This window comes from Melanaphis sacchari, unplaced genomic scaffold (assembly GCF_002803265.2).
Source record: "Melanaphis sacchari strain LSU unplaced genomic scaffold, SCAv2.0 Contig4_pilon_pilon, whole genome shotgun sequence".
In the NCBI taxonomy this organism is placed as follows: Eukaryota; Metazoa; Arthropoda; class Insecta; order Hemiptera; family Aphididae; genus Melanaphis; species Melanaphis sacchari.
This window is the reverse complement of record NW_020271335.1, coordinates 9379483-9405745: the sequence shown is the minus strand read 5'-3', so window position 1 is coordinate 9405745 and position 26263 is coordinate 9379483. Positions and strand designations below refer to the sequence as shown.

The following is a 26263-nucleotide window of genomic DNA, read 5'->3' as shown; positions in this document are numbered from 1 at the left end:
AAAAACGAAAAAGTACCGAGTTTCGTGGGAAAGTTTAATACTTTTTGAGTTAAGAGTTTTACAAATTTCTTAAAATATTTGTGTATATAATTTTATTGTGTTTTAGAACGTATATGACATTGTGAACGAATTGAAAATGCCAAATAGAATATTATTAAAAAAAGACAAGGTAAACCATTGCTCAACTTATATTTGTTTTGGCCTATCACCTGTATTTTAATGATTTCTTACTGAATGATTTTCCACACATATTTTCCCTTAATGTTTACTGAATTATATTATTTTGAAAATAGTTTTGTTATTATTATATATATGAAAGTAATCTAGTAAAAATATCCAATTTAAATACCTTACAATATTTATGTAGGTATATTTTATAAAACTATTTATTGATTATATTGACTTTTTACTGCTAATTTTTGGATATATTATTCTAATGTATTTTAAATTTAATATATCTACTTAGTATGATATATTTCCTGTATTTTTTATGGAATAAACTATGACCTACACATTTATACAATTATGTTTACACATCTATATTAATATTATTTATATAATGTATGTGTATATTCAAGATGATAAAATAGATTAAACTTATATATTTTTTTAATAAAGTTTGTGTACTAAGAAAGGTATTAATACAATAATAGAATTATCAAACCATTGTTTTAGAGAATATATTAAGGAAATAAAGGAATTTATAAATACAAATAAAATGTATGGCAAATGTATATCAAAATTAAATTGTTTAAAATTATTTAAGTATAATTTATCTTGTTTTCAACTTATAGTTTTGTTAAATATGTATGATTATGTTGTTTATGTGATGGTATATTATTTATTTTATATTTTATTAAATAAAAATGTATTTCATGTTATTTTAATAATTATTTATATTATAGGACATTTCCAAGTCCAAAAATGTTGATGTAAAAAATGGATCAGGAGTAGAAATGTCCGGAGATGATGTAAGTTGTGTTAACTTCTTATTTCTTAAATATAACATGATAAATATCATAAAAAACATCTTACCGTCTGTGTCACCAATCAAATTATTATAGTTATGCTTATGACATAACTTTTCTATGAATTTATGATAAATAATAAAATATGAGTTCTGATTGGTAAACTAATTTTTACCAGGTATTCTTTATAATCTATGAGGAACCAAAGAGTCATTATTTAAGATTTTTATTTTTTTTTACAACATACAATAGATAAGAAACAAATTATTAAATTTGGATTTATAATTAGTTTTTTTCTTATTTATCAATATTTAAAAATATTAAATACTATAGTATGTGACATGTATATAAATTGTATTGGTTTATATTTTATTACATATTATTCTGAGAATGCATTTTATTGTCTTAAGTGTGTTTAAGTACTCTTAAACCTTGTTTAATCCATAATATTGATAAGTCAAAATGACTTAAAAATAAATGTAATCAAAATCAATTTGAGTTTTCATTTGTAAAAGTGCTAGTTTTTACATCTGCACGGTAGAAATATTTTTTGAAAATAATATACAATTTATTATATTTGCTATTAATTGGTATAATTTTTTTTTTTTTTTGAATACAATAACATTTAAAATCTGTACATAAAAATATTACAATAAGCAAATAGGTTAACAATATTATAGTAACTTTGAAGACTTGTGAAGGGAAGCTATCCAGTTAGTTATAGGACCCTTTTGACGTGTAACAGTTAAGACTGCGAATGGTGTTTTAGTTTAGGAGATCGCGACACCATTGTCTTTTGAGGCGACGAGGGGGTTATCTGAAATTGTGGCTGAGTGTTGGTTTGGAATCAGAGGATTTGGATGATGAAGTAATTTGGAGTGAAACTTTTTATAGTGGGTTTTAACTAAGTTTTCAACTGATTCAATGTTTAAGTCTTTGTGAAGGGTGTAGTTAGAAACATACCAAGGAGCTGATGTTATTGTGTGGAGAGAAATGGGGACTGAAAGGCTTCAATTGTTTTAATTTGGGTTGGTTTTGCACAACCCCATATTTGGGTTCCATATGACCACGGTGTAATTTAAAAATGATAATCATAATAAATTTATAATCATATTTAAAAAAAGAAATGGGTGTTTTATTTGAAATTAATCATCATGTAAAAGATTGGTTATTAATTTTACCTGTTATCTATTTGTAAATTACTTAATTCTAAATATAGCTAAAAAAACATTAATTGTACTTTTATGTATATATATATTTTTTAAAACTTATTTTCTAGCTTCATCTGTAATAAATTTATGGTTAAAAATTTTTTTTTTAGATGATGCATGTATCTGTAATTTACAGTCATTTAACTGGCTAAGTGTTAAACATGAAACTTTTTAGAAATCTTTTGTATCTTCTATAAGGTGTTTCTAAAATGAATGAGATCACTGTGATTGTTCAATGAAGATTTTTTTGAAATTATTTTCTACCTTCTAAATCTAGGTTTTTTCATATAATCCTTATAATATTATCTTAAATGTAAAAATAAGCACTTTAATTGTATTTTTTTGCAAAATTCTCTTATGAATTGAGACATCAGATTGTTTTTGAGCTTGTCACACGTTTTCACGCTTTAATCGCTGATTAAAAATTAAGCGATGTGACACATTGATTTGTATGAGAACACTGCAAGATTAACAGTGGTGATAGTTATTTGTTATAATTTAACATACATGATTAATTAACACATTTTTTTACATTGTTAAATAATCAAATTACTTTATTTACAATTTTTGTCTACAAAAGTTGTTCAATGTGACCCCTGTTGACTTCAATGTACTTTTCCATATGACGATGTTATCAATTCTATGTTTTTCCAACAAATTTAGTGTTTGACTGAATAATATCAACTACATTATTAATTCTCATTAAAAGTTCATCTTTATTATTCATTTCTTTGGTATAAACTTGTTCTTTCATAAAACTCCAAAAGAAAAAGTCACATGGGTTAAAATTAGAACTGCAGGGTGGCCATGCTATGTCTGGGCAATATTGAGTATAAGATTTAGTATAAATTAGATCACTTAGAGCTCTGTTAACTCTAGTTATGTTATTATTTCATAGTTTTAATTATTAGTTTACCATGTAAAACAATGTGTTAATTATTATGTATATTAAATTATAACAAATAACTATCTCCACTGTTGATCTTGCAGTGTTCTCTTACAAATCAGTGTTACATCCCTTTTTGTTTTAAGTCGGCGATTCGAGCGTGAAAAACATGCGAAAAGCTCAAAAACGATCTGATATTTCGATTTGTATGAGAATTTTGCAAAAAATACAACTAGAGTATTTATTTTTACGTTTAATATAATATTTTTAAAATAATATGAAAAAGCCAGTTTTTGAAGGTAGAAAAAAAATTTCAAAAAATCTTCATTGGGTCATCATGGTGAGTACGCGTGTACTAGTGACCTCATTCATTTCAGAAACACTTTGTACTTGCAATATTAATTATAAAAACATATTAAATTAATATTTATCAGACATTTTCTAGGATACTATGCATAAAATAGTTATTTAATGTGTAAAATCAAATTATACTAATAAATAATAAAGTATTTTTGTAATAATTAATAAATATAATAATCACTAATTTAATATAAATTAATTCAATATTCAATAAAAAAACTAATTACTTTTACTGCATTTTATAATAAATTTGGACCAATAAAATACTATCTAAAGTTACCTATTATATGCAACATTTCACAGGTCAAATATGGTATTAATATTAATATTAGAGTTATGTTAAAAGTTTACTTAACTAAAAATTTAAGTTGCTTTTGAAGTTGAAAAATATTTATGGAGTTAAACATAAAATACATAAGTTTCATAATTTGTATAACCTATGCTAGTTTTTTTCATAAGTATGATTAATGATTATGAAAGATATGTATAATAGTATAATATATATTAAAAAGAATAGTTTATTGAGTATGTTTTATAAATAACTGTTGTAGGTTATATACTCTACAATTTGTTCAATATAGTTAATAATACTTTTTCTGTTTATAATATTAATAATAATAATAATAGTTATGTATTGTATAGTTAGGTATTAAACAGTAACAAACATAATTTAGAGTGGCTTGGCGTGGCGCGTTGGCTGCTACCAGTTGCGGAATGCGATTGAGAGTAAGTAACAGCCACAGCTACTAGCTTCCGGATGGATGACCACCCGGGATCATAGTGGTTAAAAACCTTGCCACACATACATGTGTTTACTATTAACCGTAACAATCATAAAAAAAAAACAACCTACTGTACCAACCTTACCCCTACCACAGTTCATAACCCCTACAACAGCTAATGGCCCTAGTTGCCGAAGCTTGAGTTCAATAAAAAAAAAAAAATATAATTTAAGACAGATGATAATATATTTGTTGTTTAAAGTACAAATGTAAGTGTAGTGTCAAACTAATATATATATCATTCATTATTTAACTATGTCTTATTACTGATTAGTCATATTTGACATTAGGTATTGAAATAAATTATTTTACTTTAGTTTGTTTATTTTGAAATTTAAAATGTTTCAACATTTTTGCAGTCTGTTTAATGTATTAATTTTATTTTTAGATTATAAATACAACTTATATTATTAATAATTACTTTTTTTTAAAGGAATACAATTTTTTTTATTTATTTAAGGGTACAAAATCTAATTTTCATAACTTTTTATGGTATAAAAGTTAAATTTTTTAAATAATTAATTAAATAGATAATAATTAGGCATACCTTGTTGATAAATTTTTACAAAACTTATGAAAACCATTAAAAATATTTCATTTTGTTCTATACTAGTTGATATGGTAAACATTGTTTTGAGAGTGGTTCAGAGTACAAAAATTCCATCAAAAGAAAAAAAAACACTTTCACCAAAAAGTTTTTACAAAGATTTTAATTTTTAAGACATTCCAATTTTTTTTTTAGTAAAAATTTTATTTGGACTATTACTTATTAAAAAGAAATAAGTGTGATTGGTCATGTGTTTTCAATTTATGTGCTTACCAACTAACATAATTTTGCTTATATATTTATAGATTCGGGGAAAAAATTATTATTCTGATTATAATAATGAAATATACAATTGTAGTTAATTTTTATAGAACTCAATATTATATTTTGAAGCTTTATTCAGATATTGTTTATAATAGCTTTTTTTTTTGTATATTAGGCATTAAGTTTGTTTCTATTTTTAATTTTAGAAATCATTTTTGGTTGAATATTTGATCTAGTTCGTCTGTGAGCAGTGAAAGTGAGAAGTGGTTAGTTAAAAGTAAAAAATGTTCTAGATTAACTAAAAAAAAAAAATAAATAGTTAAAGAATATTTATGAACTATTTTCAACTTAATAATTTTTTTTTTTTTTTTTTAATTAAAAAAAAATTACCATAGAGATAAAATGTTTCCAAATATTTATCATGTAATTTTCTCAATATAATATAATCTTAAAAATATTTCAGTTTGTTTGAGCTATTTATAGACATTTAAAATGTTTAACTTTTTTTATTTTTATTTTTTTGAATGATGATGATAAACATTTTTATTAAGTCAAAAAGCTTGAAAACAATAATATAAAGTTCCTTATTAGTTGTTCTTTAAGTTATTTAAAAATATATAAAATACATTTTTGTGTGTATTTGACCATGGTTACTGCGTTAGAATTTTCGAAATTTTTATTTTAGGACTTTTTAATTCATTAGTAGGTATGATAGTTTTAGGATGCTATTTATTTGTTAATCTCATTGTGCATGTTGTTTTTGTTGTTTATAACAATATCTAGATATTTAAAATATTCAATTTTTTATCTATAATTATCTACAGTTGTGTAGTCAATATTTAAGGGATACTCTTTATTACCTTTAAATATTTAATTTTATCCTTGTTTACATTCAAACCTTTAAATTTACTTGTTACTTATCAAAAATTGACTTTCATATTATCATTATACAAATGTAATTCAATATTACTCATTATTTACATATTTCCATTTTTCATTCATCACCATACATATTTTACTGTGTTCTTTAATACTAAATTAAATTATGAAAGAGACATGGTATCTTCATTCTACTTAATCTTTAAATTCTCTATTATACTTTGCAAGAAAGATAATCTGCAAGTAGTAGTACTGTTACATCTTTTTTTTAAGTTCATCTAATTTTTAGGTTTTATCAATACTTCCTATTTTTTTCAACCTACTGTATTTCTAATAGAAAAGTAAATTAATAGGTATTAGATATAATAATACTATAAATTATAAATGCATTATTAAATATCTTTTGAATAAAGGCTGATTGATAAAATGTAGTCTCTGCTCATATTCATTGTCCGTTTTCAATGATTTATCATTGAATTTAATAATTAATATCATGTAGATCACTTAATAACAGGATAAAGTAGTTTTTAAACATTCTATATAGCAGACTACAGAGTAAGTTTTTTTGGTTATTTTAATATTGATTCTCATGACTGGAAAAATTTAGTTGGTAGTTGGTTTTATAATAGCCAAGTATATTGGTTGGTGGGTATAGAATTAATAAAAAATTTGACGAATGGATTGTAAGTATCTAATAAGTGTTATTTACATTATATTTAATATAAACTATTAATAAATATACTTAATACTATAATTTTAATTTGTTTGTAACAAAATGTATTAGATAATTGTCATTCATTATTCTATACTTAAGTTTTATCTTTAAAAAGTAATTTATAATTAAATATTGATAACAAGTATTTAAATTTAGATTTTTGTTGAAATATCTCTATTTATTATCAAATAATTTTAGGTACATGATGGCACTTCTACTGGACATTCAAGTACTGCTCCTAGTCCTCCACCAACACAAATAAACAAACTTAAGTTAGGACCAATCACAATTAAAAGGGAGAAAAGACAAAACTCTTCACGCTTTAATGTTGTAGCTACCAATCGCGAACTTCAAGTTCTGCAATCACTTAATGGTATGCATAATATTTTTAAATATTTAAAGTACAAAATAAGAAATTGAAATGATACAAATCATTTATTTATAGAAGATAGTTTTAATGTATAGTTATAAATGTTATATTAATTCTTTAGAATATATTGTGACAGTACATTAATATTAATTAATTACAATTTATTTTTCTATGTATGCATATATTTAAGTTAAGTGTTAGTGATCGAGTTTCTCACATTTATAAATGCACTAAAGCATTTATTTATTTTAAATTCAGTTTTCAAGAGAAAAAATTGGACTTTTCAAGTTTAGTATTTATTTTTGCATAACCTACTCAGTATTATTTTTAATAGATTTTGATTATTAGTTAAATTGAATCTGATAATTTCTAAAATGTAATAAAAGAGTTAATATAATCATTAGGTATCAGATTTAAGTTTTATCATTTATAAATTATGTTGTATTGTATTTTAACAAACTTGATTTATATTTAATGATAATTTGGAAAAATAAACCATTTTTGAATCTAAAATATATTTAATGCAAGATATGAACATTTTTAAATTGTAATATTTTGCATACCTATAACCCTCATCAGTGGTGTATTTAGGATTTATTTGAGGAGAAAATATGACTGTAATAGTTTTTCTCCTTCCATTCAAAGTGCATGAAGATATTACTTACTAAAGATATTTACTCGGCTAGAAAATTAAATGCATAGGTACATACACATATGTTATTGGATATATCGTAATTTCTATTTATAATCGCACACACGCGACATTGAACCTTCTCATTCGTGCGGCGCTATACAGTCTATGCGCGTTATTGCCGTCATAATTTTATTATTTTCACTTTATTTGTCGTATATTATCATACAGCCCGCTCTGCCGACAGGCGGTAACGGGACGGTCGTACGCCGGTCGTGGGCACACGACCAACACTTGTTACGCCAGTGGTCGTGCACACGTGCCCCGCGCGGGACGGTAGCGACATCTGGCCACCCGGTCACCGCGCTTGCCGCTAGCCCGCCGGTAGCGCGTTCGGCACTCTGGTCAGCCGCGACGCCGGCGGCGGCTGGTGTTCGAAGTGTGTTTCCTTGGTTACCCCACAGCAGCGCTCATCACGGCCACCACTTTCTCGTCTCACCAGCGCCGCTACTACCCTGCCGCACCGCCCACGCACCTATTTGCCGCCACCATCGATCCACTACCGCTAATCCAAAGCTCACAGACACCGCGCTAGTCCGCGTAACGCCGTCACCGAAACGCTATGCATGTGCGCGCGCGTCCGTCTTGACAATAACAAACAATTATTAATGTTTTGAGTTTTGGTCGTCGTCGCTGATCCGCGTACGCCGTCGTCGCGATTAATGATTGTCGCCCGCTCGAAGCGAAATTATTATCGTTGTAATTTGTCGACCAACAAAATCGAAATAAATTCAATAAAATCGCACTCGGCCCCGGGGGGCGCGCGCGCGCAATCGTGCCCGTCGTCGCCGTCGCACTCGCGAGGTTTCTGCTGTACACAATATTCTGACATCCGCACATCGCACACAAATAATAAATAACAATTTATTATTAGTGTTATTATATTGTTCGCCGTTCGAGAAACCTTAGTGCTGCAGTCGTGTTGGAATGGTTTTTTTTATTCCGTCGTAGATTATTGCGACCGTGATAATAGTAATAAAATAAATTATAATAATACGAGTATTGTCACCTGTCGATTGTAGAGTGTATACACAATAATAATATGAATCGTAATGATAATATTATCGCATTTGTTTCTCGCCGTTATCGCGTAAAAATGTAAACGCCATTCGATATAATATAATAATGATATGTAATGTGTGCGTTGCACCTATTGTAGTCGTCAATTTGTATCATTGTAAGATAAAATATTGTGATATTATGATATATTTTTATTTGGCGTTTACTTATCGCATCGGTAGCCGCACACTCGGAAATTGCGTACATGTCGTTTTTCGCCAACAACTCGAGCAATTCGTGGTTAATTTCGTTTCGAGTTCAGTAAATGTCAAAAGGTCGATCGAGGGTGGGGTCACCTCGCCGTACACAGTTTAATTTAAAATATAATATAAATACCTACTATAAGAATCCTCAGTATTTCAACCGTGATTTTTCGACACTACGTCTGTAAATATATATTTTATTTTTCTTATTGGACTTGTGGTTGGGATTTTTTTTCTTTATAAAAAATATTATTTTGCTTTTATAATATATATGTTATGTTATTAAATTATAGTAATGATTGTTTTACTTAAGAAGGTTGTTACTTTAACAATATTAAATAAGCTAGTTTAAATTTTCTGTTTTTTTTTTCGTTTGTGCTTTATAAATAACATATGTTATCAATAAGAAAACAATTTATGAAATTCGAGTAAAAAAAATACACTTTGTGTAATGCGTTTTAATGTTTAATTTATATTTGTTTACTAATTTAAATATCATTGTTAAAAATAGAATATTCATAAATCATAATGGGATATTATTCAAATGCTAATCATCTAATATTTGAAATATTATTGAGTTATTGCAACTAAAACTGACTATAGTAACATGCATATTTGTGAACTAATTATGTAGGTTGTTGTTTTCACTCGTGAGATATCGATTACACTATGCAAAATAATATTTAGATAATTTACACTCTACATTCGAAAACAGACTGTAAACTCATTCAGCCTGGGTAATAATTTTTTTTTTTATTTATTTCATTTCAAATTTAGCGAGAAAATTAATAAATACGTCCAATGTATACAATTATCGTTTTGGACGTTTAAGTAACATTATCTATCCTGAATCGAGTTACGTGGTGGTATGCCATTGTTTTCTGCGAGTATCTGTGGTTGTGCATACGATTGTGTTATTATATTATGGTAACGAGAACTAGATGATCTTAAATGGGTGTTACGGTTAAGAGCCCGTGGCGCGGTGATTATGGTAGTGAACAAATCAGCGGGCGGTCGTACGCTCTCGCTGAGCACAACTGCCAACAGCACTGCTGCAGCAGTGGCGGGTAACCTGCAGTCCGGTGTACCATTTCTGCCCAAAAGCCCAAGCTTTCATAGTGGTTTGGATCTACTTGCTGACCGTGAAAAGTCTCCAATCATTATGTTTTGCGATCCAACAATGCACTTGCCCAGACTTCATGGTGAGTCATATATGACGATGTCCAGTTTATTATTTTCATTAGTAATGACTTATGCACGAAATTTTAATCGGAATTTTCATATTGAACGTGTACTAATTTGATGGGAACATTTTTAATACTATTATGGTATAATATATTAATATGGGTATACTTTATTGTGTATTTTGAGAACCAATATAATAATCAAATAAATTAAAATATGTGACGACTGACGAATTTATATATTGTTTTGAAAATTGCATATAGTTATTAGTTTTGATATTTAATGATATATTATTATTATTTTTTTTTTATTTAGCTACTAGTATTAACTATAATAGCTCAACAATTACATTTTTAACTGAGAATTTAAATTACATTATATATTATAAAATAAAGCGAGCATACAATTTAAAAGAAATTACAATTTTAATAGAATTTGTAGATTTTGTGTTGAGTATGGAGTAATTATTAAAAGGAATATTGAGAGTTTTAAGTACGTTAATTAAAATTAGGTGTTTGGCCTGTAGGGCAAGGCAGTTAAATAAAATATGGGATAGGTTACAGACACATTCATTTAAATGAAGTGTACAGAATGGAGACTCGTTTAGGCACAATATTATTGTTTATTATATATATTTTACGTAAAATTCAAACCTACAATTAATTCAATGTTTTGGGTTGGAACTTTAATTACACTTGTTATGTTGGGGTGACATTTTAATAGAAAGCTGGGGGTGTTAAAGTGAAACTTCCTGTTTTCAGTTATTTTGTGATCAAAGATAACATTATAAAAATTTTATTCCTACATCAGTGGTACATTCAATAATAATGTATTTGAACATGGACTTGTATTGTACAGTAGGGCTGGTGGTATTAAAAATTTGGGTACTGATATTTGGAATTTGTCTATTATTGATATCTATATGGACATATGGTATAGATTTGTATGTTATTAGAATACCTTGGTAATCAGTATTTTCGTTTCATCTATTTAAAAATTATTTTTTTTAATTATTATTTAAAAATTGAAAAATATTTTGTAATATTGGCGGAGGAGGAAGTTTATATAAAAATGAAAAAGGTACTATAATTCTATAAACAATTCTAGTATTCTAGATCAGAGGTTCTCACCTTCACAGTTGTGAGCCAGCACATCATTAACAAAGTAAAAGTATAGACTATTTTCAGTACATTATTTAGTTTGTAAATTATAAAGATATACGAATTAATTTTTGGTGATCGCTGTGACACAGTAATTTTAGTAATAACGGTAATTATTAAATCATGTATACCGGTATTTTAAAATATCATCAGTTCTATTGTACAGTGTTCCAGAAGCGCAGAAACTATTTTTATCATAGAAAGGAGGGGATATAGAGGATGACACTTTGGGTCATATTTGGACTCCTCCTCATTCTTGATATGTATATAGGAAAATTACTTAGCCCCCTTATCCGTGTTATTATTTTTTTTACTTTTTAACCATTATTTGAAACGTAAAATTTACTAAACCAGAACAAATGATTTTATTTTAAATATATATCGTATATCATTAATCATTATATACTACTGATTAAAGCGCTTTTTTCCATGAATTACTTATAACTACGTCAATAGTTTTTGAAAAATTTTTTTAATTGTAAGTATTAATAATAATAATAATAAAAAAATTATATTAATTTTTTGGATTATTTCGATGTTTAAATATCAAATTTTTAACGAGTAGTTGAATTTTAAGTATTTAAAGCATTGATTTAGCGAAGTAGATTGGTATAGGGAATAGGGATGCCCCATAAAATGTTGGTTCTCTATTCTTTATCTTATCATATTTTCCAAAGTGTCAATAGTTTTTGGAATAGCGATTGATTTATGATAAAAGAACAGTATATGTTTATAAAAAATTGGTTTGTGAATAAGAATGATAAACTTTTTTCTTTAAGAATTGGATCGGCATAATGGTCTATTCAAAGTCTTAAATTCCTAGGTTAGCACATCCTTGGATATAAATTAACTTAAAAATTTAATATAATTTAATTTCTATAGATACAAAACAAATCACATAACATTAAGTACACATGTATAAACAAAATTTTGCAGTGCTAGGGTTACTTATCAAGTCTGTAAATAAAAAAAAAAAACTGTTGACGTAGTAATTAATTAATTTTTTACATTTTAATGGTTATAATTTATTCAATATTATTAGTACTTCCCATATTATTATTAAATACAAATTTGACTGTCTGTTATAGTTTATTTGTCATGTACTTTTTCAACTATATAAATTATGTTACTGAATTACAGTGAATTTTGATTGTTTTTTTGAAATTAAAATAATTATCAGTTGTTAAAAAATAATCAAATTACTTTATTTATTTGAAATTTTAATATTAAATATTTTTAATATTAAGATTAATAGTTGATACTAATTAAAATTTAATTTGATTATACGTTTTTGTTATTCATAAAGTTGAATTTACATTATTTGGTGTTGGGAAAACAATATTATGATGTTTATCTCCTCTTATGTTTTATAGTAGTCGGGAAACTCCACTGTTACAGCGCCATACGGAATGCGTACTATTTATTGATTTATTTATTTGCTAAATAAAAATGAATTAATAACAAGTTATGTAAGAATACTTGATATCCTCTTCTCGGCTGTAATGAACTTTCATTAAACAAAATTTAAATTTTTTCCTGTGACAATATTTTCCTTTTTGTTTGGGTAGAACAAAATAAAAATTGGTTAAAAATCATGTAGATAAATTTAAATATCTGAAAATTAACTCTTAAGTTTTATTTTATTACGTTTTTGTCTGGCATTTTTTTGAATTCAAAATACAGTGGAACCTCGATAACTCGAACTTCTATAAGTCGAATTTTCAACAACTTAAAAGAACGTTTTGGCCCCTACTTTATAACATATCATATGTGTAACCCCCTGTAAGTCGAATTTTCGATAACTCGAATTTTTTTTTTTTGCCCCCAACCGATTCGAGTTATCGAGGTTCCACTGTATTTAGTTTTAGATATCTTATTTTGAAAAAAAAAATGTGTGTTTAAAATAATATTTATTAATACATCTTTATCCCAAATCAATTGCTCTATTACGTAAAAAATGATAGCGACAGGTTTAATATTTAGCTTAAGCTATTAATAATGTTATATTACAGGGGTGGCCAAACTTTGGCTCTCATAATAGAATCATCATAGACTCATATGGTTCGTATCTTATCATAAGATACAAATGTTATTACACAAAAAAATTATTTTCAATATGAATTTACATATTTGAAGAAGTATAATGTCTTATTAAATTTCAATTTATAGAAACAATTTACAAAAAAAAAAAAAATATTGTGTTTTTGATATAATATTTAAATATGTATTTATTTTAATTTTTAATTATTAACTAATATTTTGTATTGTTTCGCATATTACACATTTTATTATAATTGATTCCTAATAATTATCTTATTTATGATATTCATGTATATTAATATGAACTTTTTTTTTTTCATTTTGGCTCTTGCATATTTATTAATATATTGGGCGGATCGCGAGTTTCTTTTTGCTGGCCACTCGTGTTATACTATTTTAAAATGTAGTGCCATTGTAATGGACGTATTCAATTTTAATTCAATGATATACCACCATTGAAATTTTTATTTTATCATTATTACAGTAGATTAATTTAATTTTTGCCGAAAACATTGCATTTATAAATATTATTAATATTTAATTATTATAATATTTGATTGCTTTTATTAACTTTTAAATTAATACCACTTTACCGTAAGATAGTGTGAATAAGCTATGATGTAGCATGCATATTATTCGTCACTCTAAAGTTGTGGATTGGAATGATTGTTTAATTCAATTTTAGCTGAAATAGATATTATCTATAAAATAGTTTACTTATTATTTTGAAATAAGTAAAATTAATAAAATTCATGGAATATGTAAAAGTTTTAATGTTTTTAAATTATAACAAAATAATAAATATCGTTATCCAATGTAACTACTAAATTTAATTTGCCACTAGAAAATCTAAGCATTTTTATTGTCTTAAAAGATGATTATAATAGACACAAAAAATAAAAAATTGATAAATATTTTGTAAAATGTCATTATGTTAAACAATATTATATAATAAATAAAAAATTACAAGACAACCATGAATAATACTTTTAAATTACAATAGATTAAAGTAAATTAAATTATTTAAAATTATTTTTCTTCATTTAAAAAAATTTATCCAAATTTGAATTTTATATAGCTATTAAATAAAATTGTAAACTTTTATTTTTTTGATTTTAGTTTAAACTACTTATGAGGAATTTTTTATTATGTTTTATACCTTTAATTAAAAAATTGAACACTTTATAGATGTTGAATTTCAAATACAGTTTTAAATTTTAATTATTTATAAATAGCTCAAAAATAGTTGAAATATTTTGAAAATTATACTATGAATGGAAAATGAAAATGTAACCATTTAATGAAAAATCCAAATTTTTAGTTATTCGTTTTGAATTATAACAAAATAAAGAAATCAAATTTGTCGAAAACCGGTTTAGCCTAAAAATCTCGGTTATTGTTCAATTTTTTTCGATTCAATTTTCTGCCAGAAACCATTCCAAAATTTAAAATTAAAGCATTTTTATTGTTCCAAAAAATGATGACTGATATAAAATAAAATACACATTGTAGTTTCAATACATTCGTCATTCCATTCTGAGTTTATAATTTAATGTGAATGTATATACAGTAGAACCTTATTAATCTGGACTAATAGAAGCTCTAGTTTGTCTGGTCTAATGAAATTTTGAATTAAATAAAATAACCAAAAATCATGTATTATAGATTTAAGAATATGTATTATAATTTATAACAAACAAGATACTTACATACAAGGCCCTACAAAATCATTATTAAGTACATACAATCATTATATTGGTTTAAAGATGCTGCTGATCATAGGCGCGCGTAGAAATTTTTTAGCGGAAGGCAATTTTAGAATTTGAGGAGAAGTATTATTTAGTCTTTTTATTTTGTAAATTTGTTAATAATGAATAGATTTTGTACTCCTTGATCCAGTTAAGGTTTGAATAATACGCAATAATAGCATACAATTCCTTTTAATTTTGAAGAGTATGAAATAAAAGGATAATCTACTAATCCCTGGGACGAAATAAACAATTTCCAGTATTAAAGTACGGCCCCACTGAACGCGATTTGCGATGTGAGCGTTTATGCAGCGATATTGCCCAGAGAATTTTACGATTTTGGCGGGGCCAAAAGCGATTTATCGTAAAACGCGAAGCGTTCTCAGTGTGCAATGTCGTAATTATTTTATAGACTATAGGTTTGATAAAATCGTAAAATCACAAAATGCGTCTAGTAAGGTCGTACCTTTAGAGGTAGTCTTTTTTAAATCGTACGATTTATCGGGTACTCTCGCTTGTTTTAATGCCTTATAAATGATCTTGTCTGACAATTTTTTATGATTTCTAAAATTTTCAATATCATAAAAATCAATATTTGTAAAATCCTAAAAAAATTAATTGCTCAGTTTTGACTTAATATAATTTTAACCCTATAATATTTACACAGACCTCAAAATATTGTCTGCATAATTTTTATATACAATTAGGGTTTAAATTTAATTGTTAAATATATTTATAAAGGTCTTAGGGTCAATAGTGTAATAAAAATGATTGTCTTCCCTTTTCTACGATACGTAATTAAGTAGATGTTACATCAAAATAAGTTGTCTGATATATTTATATTTGGCTAGTTTTGGTTCATAATTTTCGTTCACTTTAGTATGTTTGGATTCTAGTTCTAAATGAGGTTTTTAAAGTTGGTATCTTCTCAAATCCATCTTCTATCAAATTTGAATAACCGTTAAATTATTTTCGATAGACTGATAGAGTTCCAAAACATTCATTTGACACAATAGGATTTCACACAAATTGTTCAACTAACGAGTAACGACTTGTGATCACAATATTTTGTACGATATGATAACATTTTCTAATTTCGTATTTTAATGCTGTCAATATTCTATTAATAGTTAACATTTTTTCGAAAATTTATTTTTTATTTTTAGGTATAATTTTTTAAATTCGGTTATAAACGAATTACAGTAGGGTATCGTTAATCCGAACACAGGCTAATCTGTAAGACGTGGTAATCTGAATGGGCTTGGAAATAGCCGCATCGCTATACTGACACACACGTGACATCTGTATCATAATTCATAATATGTAATATATTATGAACATATTAGCTGGCTATATATAAAAATAATGATTTTGGTTGTATTCATTGTAATCTTCAACAAAGAATTTTATGAATTAATTCTGCAATATGGATAAAGATTTATTTCAAAATTTAAATTGCAAGAAAATTGATTTTTTTTTTTAAAGTCATAACTCATAAGTAATTTGAATACATCGTTAATCCGAATGATTCCTTTCCCCAATCTCGTTCGGATTAATGAGATCTTACTGCAGTTGTTACAACTAATATTGGAAATTTGAACTTAAAAAGCATCTTTAGTTATCTTATATGTAATAATGTAATATAGAATAATTAATTTGTTGAATAAATGTTATCAGCTATGTTACTCAAGCTAATAATTAGGTAATTGAAATATTTATATAATTTAAATTTTCTGTTATTAAATATTATTTTGTTTTCGGTTATTGAAAATAAAAAATTTGATATTTTATTTTTGGGTTTATAGCCAACGACTCCTAAGTGTGTATTTACATTATTCATTTTACTTAATTTGTTTTGTAAAATTTATTGAGTTTGTATATAGTTCAAAACCGGTGGTACACACTCTACAGAATAAAAAAGATTTTAAAACCAATACTGAATTAAAAAATATTATTTATTTTTTTATTTTTCTTACTAAATTTCTCGTTTTGTCCATATATTTAAGAAAATATCTTAATTATGTAAGTTGTATTTTTAGTTTTGATTTTATTATAAAATATTTTGCACAAATAATTGTTCAGCTAATAGGCTTGCACTTTTAGTGATTATAATTATAACTAAGGCTAGGATTTTAATGATTTAAAAAACCTGAAAAACAATAAACAAAAAAACTAAAAAATGATCAAAAATAATAATTCAATAAGAAAATACCTATGACTTCATTAAATGCTCGAAAAAAAAATTATATTAATAAATTAATAAATAATAATTTGTATTTTTAAGTATAAATAAATTCATCTTATGGTATAATGGCCAGCGTTATTTGTACTGAAATTAATAAATTTTGAAATAAAATAATATTGTAAAACTAAAATTTTAAATTTAAAATAAACTTAAATTTAATTGATGAAAATAATACGTAATCGAACATTATTATCCGTTATTTCTCGGTTAGTTCATCAAGTGTATTTTATATTCAAACGATTGGTATTTTGAAATATTAAATATTTTTAGAAAATATGTTTACGATTTTATTTTAATGTTTGTACAATAATTTGAAACGACCATTTAAAAAATCTATTTAAAAATTGATAAAAATATTACACAGATTTCAATAAAGTATAAAAAATGCCAGTAAAATTGAAAAAATGACCTAAAAATGCTGAAAAATGACCTCAAATTAAAAAAAGTACAAAAAAAAAAAAATACAAAAAATACAAAATAAAAACTATTTGAACTTGTAGATGACCAAGTCACTGTTTGTGCTTAAAAGTTGAAAATCTATATCCAGTAAATCTTAAAAAAAAAATGCAAAATCCTATACTATCCTAGCCTTAATTATAACTAACGTTAATCTATTTTTAGTTAACTTAAACTTCAATATTTTTGCCAGTAGTTCCAATATTTAAAAATTATATGTTTTATTAAAATTTTATAACTCGTTTGGAATTTTTTACATTGACGTATTAAATATATATATACGTATTTACTATTTAATAAAGATTTGTAATGGGTTAGTAATTTTATTCAACTGTAAACAGATGACAATTTTAATTGTATTACAATTATTTATAATTATAAATATAGCCATGTATATTATGTGTAAATATGTGTAACATAATATAATAACATGTGTTTGTATTTAAATTGTAATATTAATTCGGGTTAGGTTATTTATAAGTATATTCATAATTTATGTGATCTATTCATATTATATTTTCGAAATATACTACTAAGATAACAAGTTGTTACTATTTCGGTGCTACTATATAGGTATAAATCATTATGTGTTTATCTTTATTGGTTCTATAAAGGTAATTATTTTAATAGAATAATAATGTTTATATTTTGTTGAAACTAAAATTAATATGAAGTTAATTCCTAAATAGTATGTAAACAATTACAATTTACAATATAATAATATAATATAAATATTTTAATGCCTAATTATTTTTCTAAAATGTTTAATTATTATGGGGTTTTACATTTTTGTACGATTTTCTGTACATTTTGTGTAATGTTTTTCTTAGAAAATATTACTTAAGCAATTTAAATTATTATGGACATGTTATAATAGTAATATAATTCTGATTTATCTTAAGTAATATTATATTTTATTATATCGTAATGTGGAATTCGTATAGATGTGTGATTTATAATAATGTTTTATATAAATTACCAATTTTTTCCTAACAAGACGATAATAGTAAATAGTATATTTGATAATTTCTTATCATTTATGTAGTTAAATGTATTTTATAATCTTTAAGAATCTAAATTCTAAGTGAATGATTTAAAGTTTCACAATACATTATCTAATTAGCTAAATTTAATAGTCTTAGAATAATTTTAGTAGGTATATTAGTAGGACTTTTTTAGTTAAAAATGTTTATACAAATTATAATTAATATTTTAGATTCTGAGCAGAAAGAAGAATGTATTAATTTTACAATGATGTGTGTTTTAATTTTTTATTTTTGTACCTAAATATACGCATTTGCCTTAGAAAAAATGCTTCAATTATCAACTTTGAGTAAGATTTCTGGTAGAAAATTAGATGTAATTTGTACTTTTGTAGGTTTAAAGTAGTATTTTTCTCAGTATTTTATTAAATAATTGAGAGAAAAATAGTTACATTTGTTAAAATTTACTTATTTTTTATATTTACAAAATAATTATTTGGTTAACATGGAAAAGCTTAGAGTGCACCTCTTAAAATTATTTTTTATTGTGTAGGTACAGCGGTTATTTGATTTATTATTGAATTCATTTACACTTCCATTTAAGTGACCTGTTCAATGATTAGATACAATTTACACCTACTGTATAGCAGACTGGTTACATAATATTTTGTTACACATTTTATCTATAATTAAAAATTATAGAAAATAAATTATTGGTGAAATTCTATTCAATTAAAACAGAATATTGTTTTATCATTAATATATTTTTGAATTAATAATATTATAATATCTGCTTGTTTTTAATAAACAATAATTTTATTATATAAAAAATTAATTTAAATTAAATACTTTAAAAAAATGTTTACTGGTTTTATGTACTTAGCCAGTTAAAATTGAAATAAAATAAATTATGATAGAATTATTGGAGTATATTATGTAGAGCTATTATTATGTTATTTGGCAATGAGCTCAACATTTGTTTATATTCAAATCTATTTAATTATTTTAAGGAATTGGACCACATAAACATTGGTGAAAAAATATGTTCACAGTGTAGTTTCAGTTCATAAAGACATGTAGTATATATTTTAGATTTCTAAAATAATTTAGTTTTAAAATTAATAATATGTGTTTAAAATAGTGTTAGTTTGAAAGTTGTTGATAATGCAGTTAAGAGGTAAAATGAAATACATTTTAATACATGGTTATGAGAATTGTATTAAGTTGGCTAATTAAATATTAGACAAATAAAATACTTACTATTCATTGTATTTGTTTTATTTTAATCATGTTACTAATTTTAATATTCATTAGAATATATTTTACTAAAATGTAGAAAAAATATCTTTAAATTATATTATTTACTAATATAAGAATTTTTTAATTACAGAAGCCAATGCATCTGAAAGAGAACAGTTACTTATTCAGAAAATGCAACAGTGCTGTGTGTTATTCGACTTTATTTCAGATCCACAATCTGATCTAAAATGGAAAGAAATCAAGCGAGAAACATTACATGAAATGGTAGATTATTTGTCATCTAATCATGGTAGTGTGCTTACTGAAGCTATATACCCTGAAGCTGTTAGAATGGTATGAATTTAAAGCTATACTTAACAAGTATAATATTAATGCATTTATGATTTAATTTTTAAATTTTAGTTTGGAGTAAATCTATTTCGCAGTCTGCCTCCATCAAGCAATCCTAATGGTGCAGAGTTTGATCCAGAGGAAGATGAACCTCTATTAGAAGCAGCCTGGCCTCATTTACAACTAGTATATGAGTTCTTTCTTAGGTTTCTAGAGTCTCAAGACTTTCAGCCCCATATAGCAAAAAACTATATTGATCAGAAATTTGTTCTTCAGGTAATAAATATCAATTAAATTATTTTAAATGAATTCTAACAATTAAAATACTTTTATTTACATGTAGTTGTTAGAGTTATTTGATTCAGAAGATCCACGAGAGAGAGACTTTTTGAAAACTATACTGCATCGCATTTATGGTAAATTTTTAAGTTTGCGAGCGTATATACGAAAACAGATAAACAATATATTTTATAGGTAATAATAAATAGTTAATATTTTTATGTAACTTTGTAATTACATATAAATTTATTTATTTTTTTCTTGTAGTTTTATTTATGAAACAGAGCATCATAATGGCATTGCAGAGCTTTTAGAAATTTTAGGAAGGTATATTAAATTTATATGTTTATCAAATTATGTATTTAATACATTTTTTTTTTTAAATTAGTATTGTCAATGGTTTTGCATTGCCTTTGAAAGAGGAACACAAGGTATTCTTGCTAAAAGTTCTATTGCCGTTACACAAAGTGAAATCTTTATCTGTATATCATCCACAATTGGCATATTGTATTGTACAGTTCCTTGAAAAAGATCCATCTCTTACAGAACCAGTTATCAGAAGTTTGTTAAAATTTTGGCCTAAAACACATTCTCCAAAAGAAGTAAGTATATTATATTGTCATGCATTGAGTAAAAAAATGTAAACAATTACCAAATGTGGTTTGCTATTTTCAGGTTATGTTTCTTAACGAATTAGAAGAAATTTTGGATATAATTGAACCATTGGAATTTCGAAAAGTGCTAAAACCATTAATACATCAATTAGCTAGATGTGTTTCCAGTCAACATTTTCAAGTATGTCATTAATAAAATATTTTATTTTTATTTTTACAAGTGAATTGCAATTAATATGTGAAATATATAGTAAAATATTGTAATAATACAGTGTGTTGTACAATTGTTGCTGTAATTTACTATTTATGTGTGAATATATGTTTTAATGGGGATCAGTAAATATTTTTTTTCAATTATTAAATTGTAAAATTGTAGTATTAGTTAACTTTGTTTAAGTAATCTACTTATGTATGTTTTAACAAATTGATAAAAATTTGTTTTTTTTTTTAAATTTAAAAATATGCTGAGACACATATTTAGTATACAATAGTATATATTAGGGGTGGTCACCAACCTTAACTTTGGGAGCCACAAATTTATAAAGATGATTCGAAGTGAGCCACTTTTTAAAGTAATGTTTATAAAATCAAGACACATTTTTCATTTTAAATCAAATGAAAGAACATTTATTTTTTACACTACACAAAACATTATTATTACTGACTTTATTATTGATATTATTGTTGTTTTATTTACAAAAAGTGCTTTTTCGAGTGTTCATTTTTTCTGTAAGTTTTTGAAATCTGGCTGATAATTTATAAGCACAATTCGTCCAAGTTCACTTAAATGTTCATCAGTTAGTTCAGATTAATATTTAGATTTGATGAATTTAAGCGTTGAGTATAATGATTTACACACATAAGTACTTAGTGCCAAAGATTGAAATAAGTCTCACAGTACACTCTTTTGTTAGGGGGTATTTTTTTTCTGGAACATTCTTCCAAAATTCTAAGTCGAAACACAGTGACAAGTTTTGGCTACACATACTAAAAGCACTGTCATTGCCGCCAAGTCATTGTATACCTAATAACGACCGTAATGATAACTAAACTGGCAACAATAAAAACACTATCTAACAATTTTAACAGAATAATATATATTTATTAATTTTAGTTTATGCTTGGTTCAAGAACTGTTGATTTAAGAGTCACATGCGGTTCGCCGTGAGCCTCGTTGTGGCCACTCCTAGCATACATTTTTGTATTTTTAATTTTTTTTTTTGTTTTGTTTAATTATCTAGATTATTTTATAACCTAGAATCCACCCAGATTAAAGATCCATTTGGTTCCATAAAACTAGACTATTAGTGGGTCATTTTCAACAGTCAAACTTAGTTCAGTTTTTTAGTTCAATTATTCTTCCTAACAAGACATTTTAAAACTATTTTTTTAGAATTGTACATTTTACATCATTTAAAGTAATAAAAATTAAAAAAAAATTAAGACACAAAATAATTATGTAAATAGGTATTTTAAACAATTATAAATTATTTGAATAAAGATATTATAGTCGCTACATCTACTGTTGTCATAGGATCATGCACTTTTTAATCTGAGCTTGTCTGAGATTTTGCTTAGTTGGATTAGTTTATTAGGATATAATCTTTAAATATACTTATATTCACTTAATTCGGGAAAACTTAATATACAATTCTTAATTTGATGAATAAAAGTTTTATTTGATTTTTATTACAGAAATAATATATTGACAAATCTTTGAATCATAAATATTCTTCATTAGATTCATATTAATCTATGTAAAAAACATAATGTCAATTATTATTAAAAAAAAATTGTCAATAATCTGTATTAAACAAAAAAATAAAGAATAAAGGTTAAATAAATTAATAGTTCAATTAATTATGCATATTATCTAATTTAATATTAAAATATAATCAAGTTTTCAGAAGTTTATTAGCTTAAAGAATAAGAATATAAGTAAATACTTATATAAAAACATATAAATTACTATTTTAATTTCTTTATGAATACTAAGTATAATTGGATTTATTTCAATAAAGGTTATTTATATTTTAGGTTGCAGAAAGAGCACTTTACTTTTGGAACAATGAGTACATAATGTCACTGATGTCTGAGAATGTTGACGAGATTTTGCCAATCATGTTTCCAGTGTTATACAAAAATTCTAAAACTCATTGGAATAAGTAATTCACTTTTAAAATTACATCCACAAAATTAAAATTACTTTGATATAGAATAGTATACTGTTTTAAATATTAAATGTTGAAACAATGATACAATGAAAAACTTTTTAAGAAAGGCATGCTTGATTTAGGTACCTTAAATGTCTCTGATTTTGTTTAAAGGTATATTTTTCTTATTTTTTTTTCTTTAACATTTGCTATTCACATAAATATGTGTTAAAAATGTTAAAATACAATTTATATTTATTTTTTAGTCGATTGAAGTGCTTTTGATATTTTTTCTCCTTCTAAACATGTTTATTAAATATATTCATCTAAAATTTTATTTTTGGTTTATTTAATTAATTAAAGGTGTAATACAATTTTAGAAAAATTACATGATTATATTTTACAGATTTTTATAAATATATAAATTGTTGATTAATTTAAAATATTGTATAATTTAAATTGTCCATGTATTAAAAAAATAAAATTAATGTATAATCTTAATTTAATCATTAATGTCAATTAAACCATTTAAACCTTTAATTTAAATGAACTATTTGAATTTAAAAATATTTTCAGGATAAGAAAAATCATTCTAAATATTGTCTTTTGTCCACTTAAAATCTAATATTGTATGAATTAAATTTTTTGACTTGTTGGATTTATATTAGGATTAAAATATTTATAATATATTTATTGATCATTTAAACAAAAAAGTTTTATGTTATAATATGCTACTTACCAATAAAGTTAGAAGTATAAAATACATTTTATTTTTATAATGAATGTCGTGTACTATTGATTATATAATTTAGAAGAACCACAGGTCATGCATTTTTGAACTATTGTAAAAGTATTATAAAATAATGTTTTCTTTTTTACTTTTTATGGAAGATAATATGTTAGGTTTAATTATAATTAATTAGTTTCTATGTAGTACATAGAAAAAATGTCAGTGGGTAGTATTGTGTTTGTAGCATATAAGATAAGGTACCAATCAACTTATTAATTTAATTTTAATTATTCATTGAAAATAAAAAGAATATTAAATAATTTATAGTATATTTTAATTATATTATTTATAAACTAAAGTTTTGAAGTTTAAAATTATATGATTATTATTATAATATGTAATAATTTATTAAGCACATAAAATAATTAAATTCTTAAATTTTTTTTTATTATTTCAGAAATATACATGGTCTGATGTACAATGCATTAAAAATATTTACTGAAACTAATCCAGTACTATTTCATTCATGTACACAACAATTCAAAGAAGATAGGATGATGTATGTATATTAAGCTATTTAATAGTTAATAATTTTTTTTTTAACTAAATGGTATTATTTATGCTTTTAGTGAAGTGGAGAAGTTAAAAAAACGAGATGAAAAGTGGCATCGAGTAGAAGAATTGGCTAAAAGGAATCCCAATTTTACAGTATCAATTGATAATAGTTTGTCATTTTATACTGATTTTGCAAGGTCTCCGATGAACGATTTAGACCCGACTATTGATTTGAAAAATTTAGAAGAGGATACTAAGTATCATATTGATACTGATGTAATATTAATTTTATGATTAATATTTGCTTAAACTTAACAATTTTTATTTTTTTTTATAGAACCGTAAAAATCGAAAAGAAAAACCTTTATTGAGACGTAAATCTGAATTACCACATGACACATATACTTTGAGGGCATTAAATGATCATAAGAGAGCTGATGAATATCTAGCTACACCACCTGATGTTAATAAATGCTAGCTAATCTTTTCCATTGTGATGACCTTTATTATTTCTATACTCAGAGTCTAAACAACTAAGGTGAATTCATTATTTTTATTTAACAATTTTATTTTGTTAAGAAATGTTTGTCAAACACATAGTATGTGATTTGTTTATTTATGATAGCTTAAACTAGTGATATTTATTTAAAATAAATAATACACATAGTCTTATCATAAAGTAAGATGTATTAGTAAAATTGATTTCTGGAATATACCTGTTTTTAAACTTTAGTTCTGCAATTTATCAAGTTATACAATACTAAACAAATGCAGTATATTATTGTATTTGTTTTATTTATTTTATGTTCAATAAAGTACTAATGTACTTTTTAATTTTCAAAATAACCCAAAGAGCAATTTAATTATTTATTGATTGTGTAATGAACACTAATCAGATAAAAAAGTATTATTGTCAAATTTTACCAAATATTATGTTTTTTTTTTTCACAGGATTACTCAAAAAAAAAAAAAAATAAAAAAATATTATGGTAATTCATCTCATTAGGGGTCATTTAATGTTGAGTGTATCTTTGTTAGGATTAACATGTTATAAGTAGTTCAACCACTAAATTTTTCAAAATGTGAATGAAGAAAGTCATGTGAAGTGAACGCACTTTAATCTACTTCGGTTGTGTTATTTATTTTTAAAATAAACATAAAATGTGTCATTTATTTTTTTATTTAATTTACTACAATATATTAGTTTTAATTTTTGTTCCATGAAAGTTACATTTTTAAATGTTAAATGACATAAGACACAAAAATTAAGAAAGATTACATTCAAGAATAAGTTCAGGGATTTTTTAATTCTCTTGTTGGTTTATTATTATTATTATTATTATTATTATTATTATGATTATTACTATTATTATTTTATTTTTCCTTTTTTAACATATATTTTTTTTTTCATACAGATGTAATAAAACATATTTTGTACATAAAAAAAAGAAAAATGTGGCTACATTTTATTGCTATATTCATTTTTAGCATTTATGATATATTTAAACTAGTGTAATAACATACCAAAAATAAAAATTCTATATAATTAAAAAATATATTTTTGTTTGGAGCAGAATAAAAAGTAGATTT

General features: G+C 24.6%; 1 protein-coding gene across 5 annotated transcripts; it reads left to right on the top strand.

Moving 5' to 3' along the window:
- Positions 1 to 26114, top strand: LOC112598754 (serine/threonine-protein phosphatase 2A 56 kDa regulatory subunit gamma isoform-like). 5 transcript variants are annotated; one of them, XR_003114909.1, is made up of 15 exons: positions 32 to 48; positions 107 to 169; positions 906 to 971; positions 6811 to 6985; positions 20143 to 20345; positions 20415 to 20618; positions 20686 to 20816; positions 20889 to 20948; positions 21010 to 21223; positions 21297 to 21416; positions 23273 to 23400; positions 24576 to 24677; positions 24748 to 24949; positions 25011 to 25211; positions 25625 to 25846. XR_003114909.1 is itself a non-coding variant. In XM_025345348.1 (13 exons), the coding sequence occupies exons 1-13, from the start codon at positions 137 to 139 to the stop codon at positions 25149 to 25151; spliced, it is 1779 nt and encodes a 592-aa protein (XP_025201133.1). In that variant the 5' UTR covers positions 1 to 136; the 3' UTR covers positions 25152 to 25212. The 5 variants fall into 5 exon arrangements, 1 of the variants encoding a protein (XP_025201133.1); XR_003114908.1 differs by lacking the exon at positions 25625 to 25846 and adding an exon at positions 26089 to 26114 and having other exon boundaries at positions 1 to 169; XR_003114907.1 differs by having other exon boundaries at positions 1 to 169.
- The last annotated feature ends 149 nt before the right edge of the window (positions 26115 to 26263 follow it).

Coding starts and splice junctions, on each gene's coding strand:
- LOC112598754 (XM_025345348.1), top strand. CDS start 137: ATGCCAAATAGAATATTATTAAAAAAAGACAAG. Junction 6,986..20,142: donor AGTTCTGCAATCACTTAATG/GTATGCATAATA, acceptor TTTTAATTACAG/AAGCCAATGCATCTGAAAGA. Junction 20,619..20,685: donor ATCAGAAATTTGTTCTTCAG/GTAATAAATATC, acceptor ATTTACATGTAG/TTGTTAGAGTTATTTGATTC.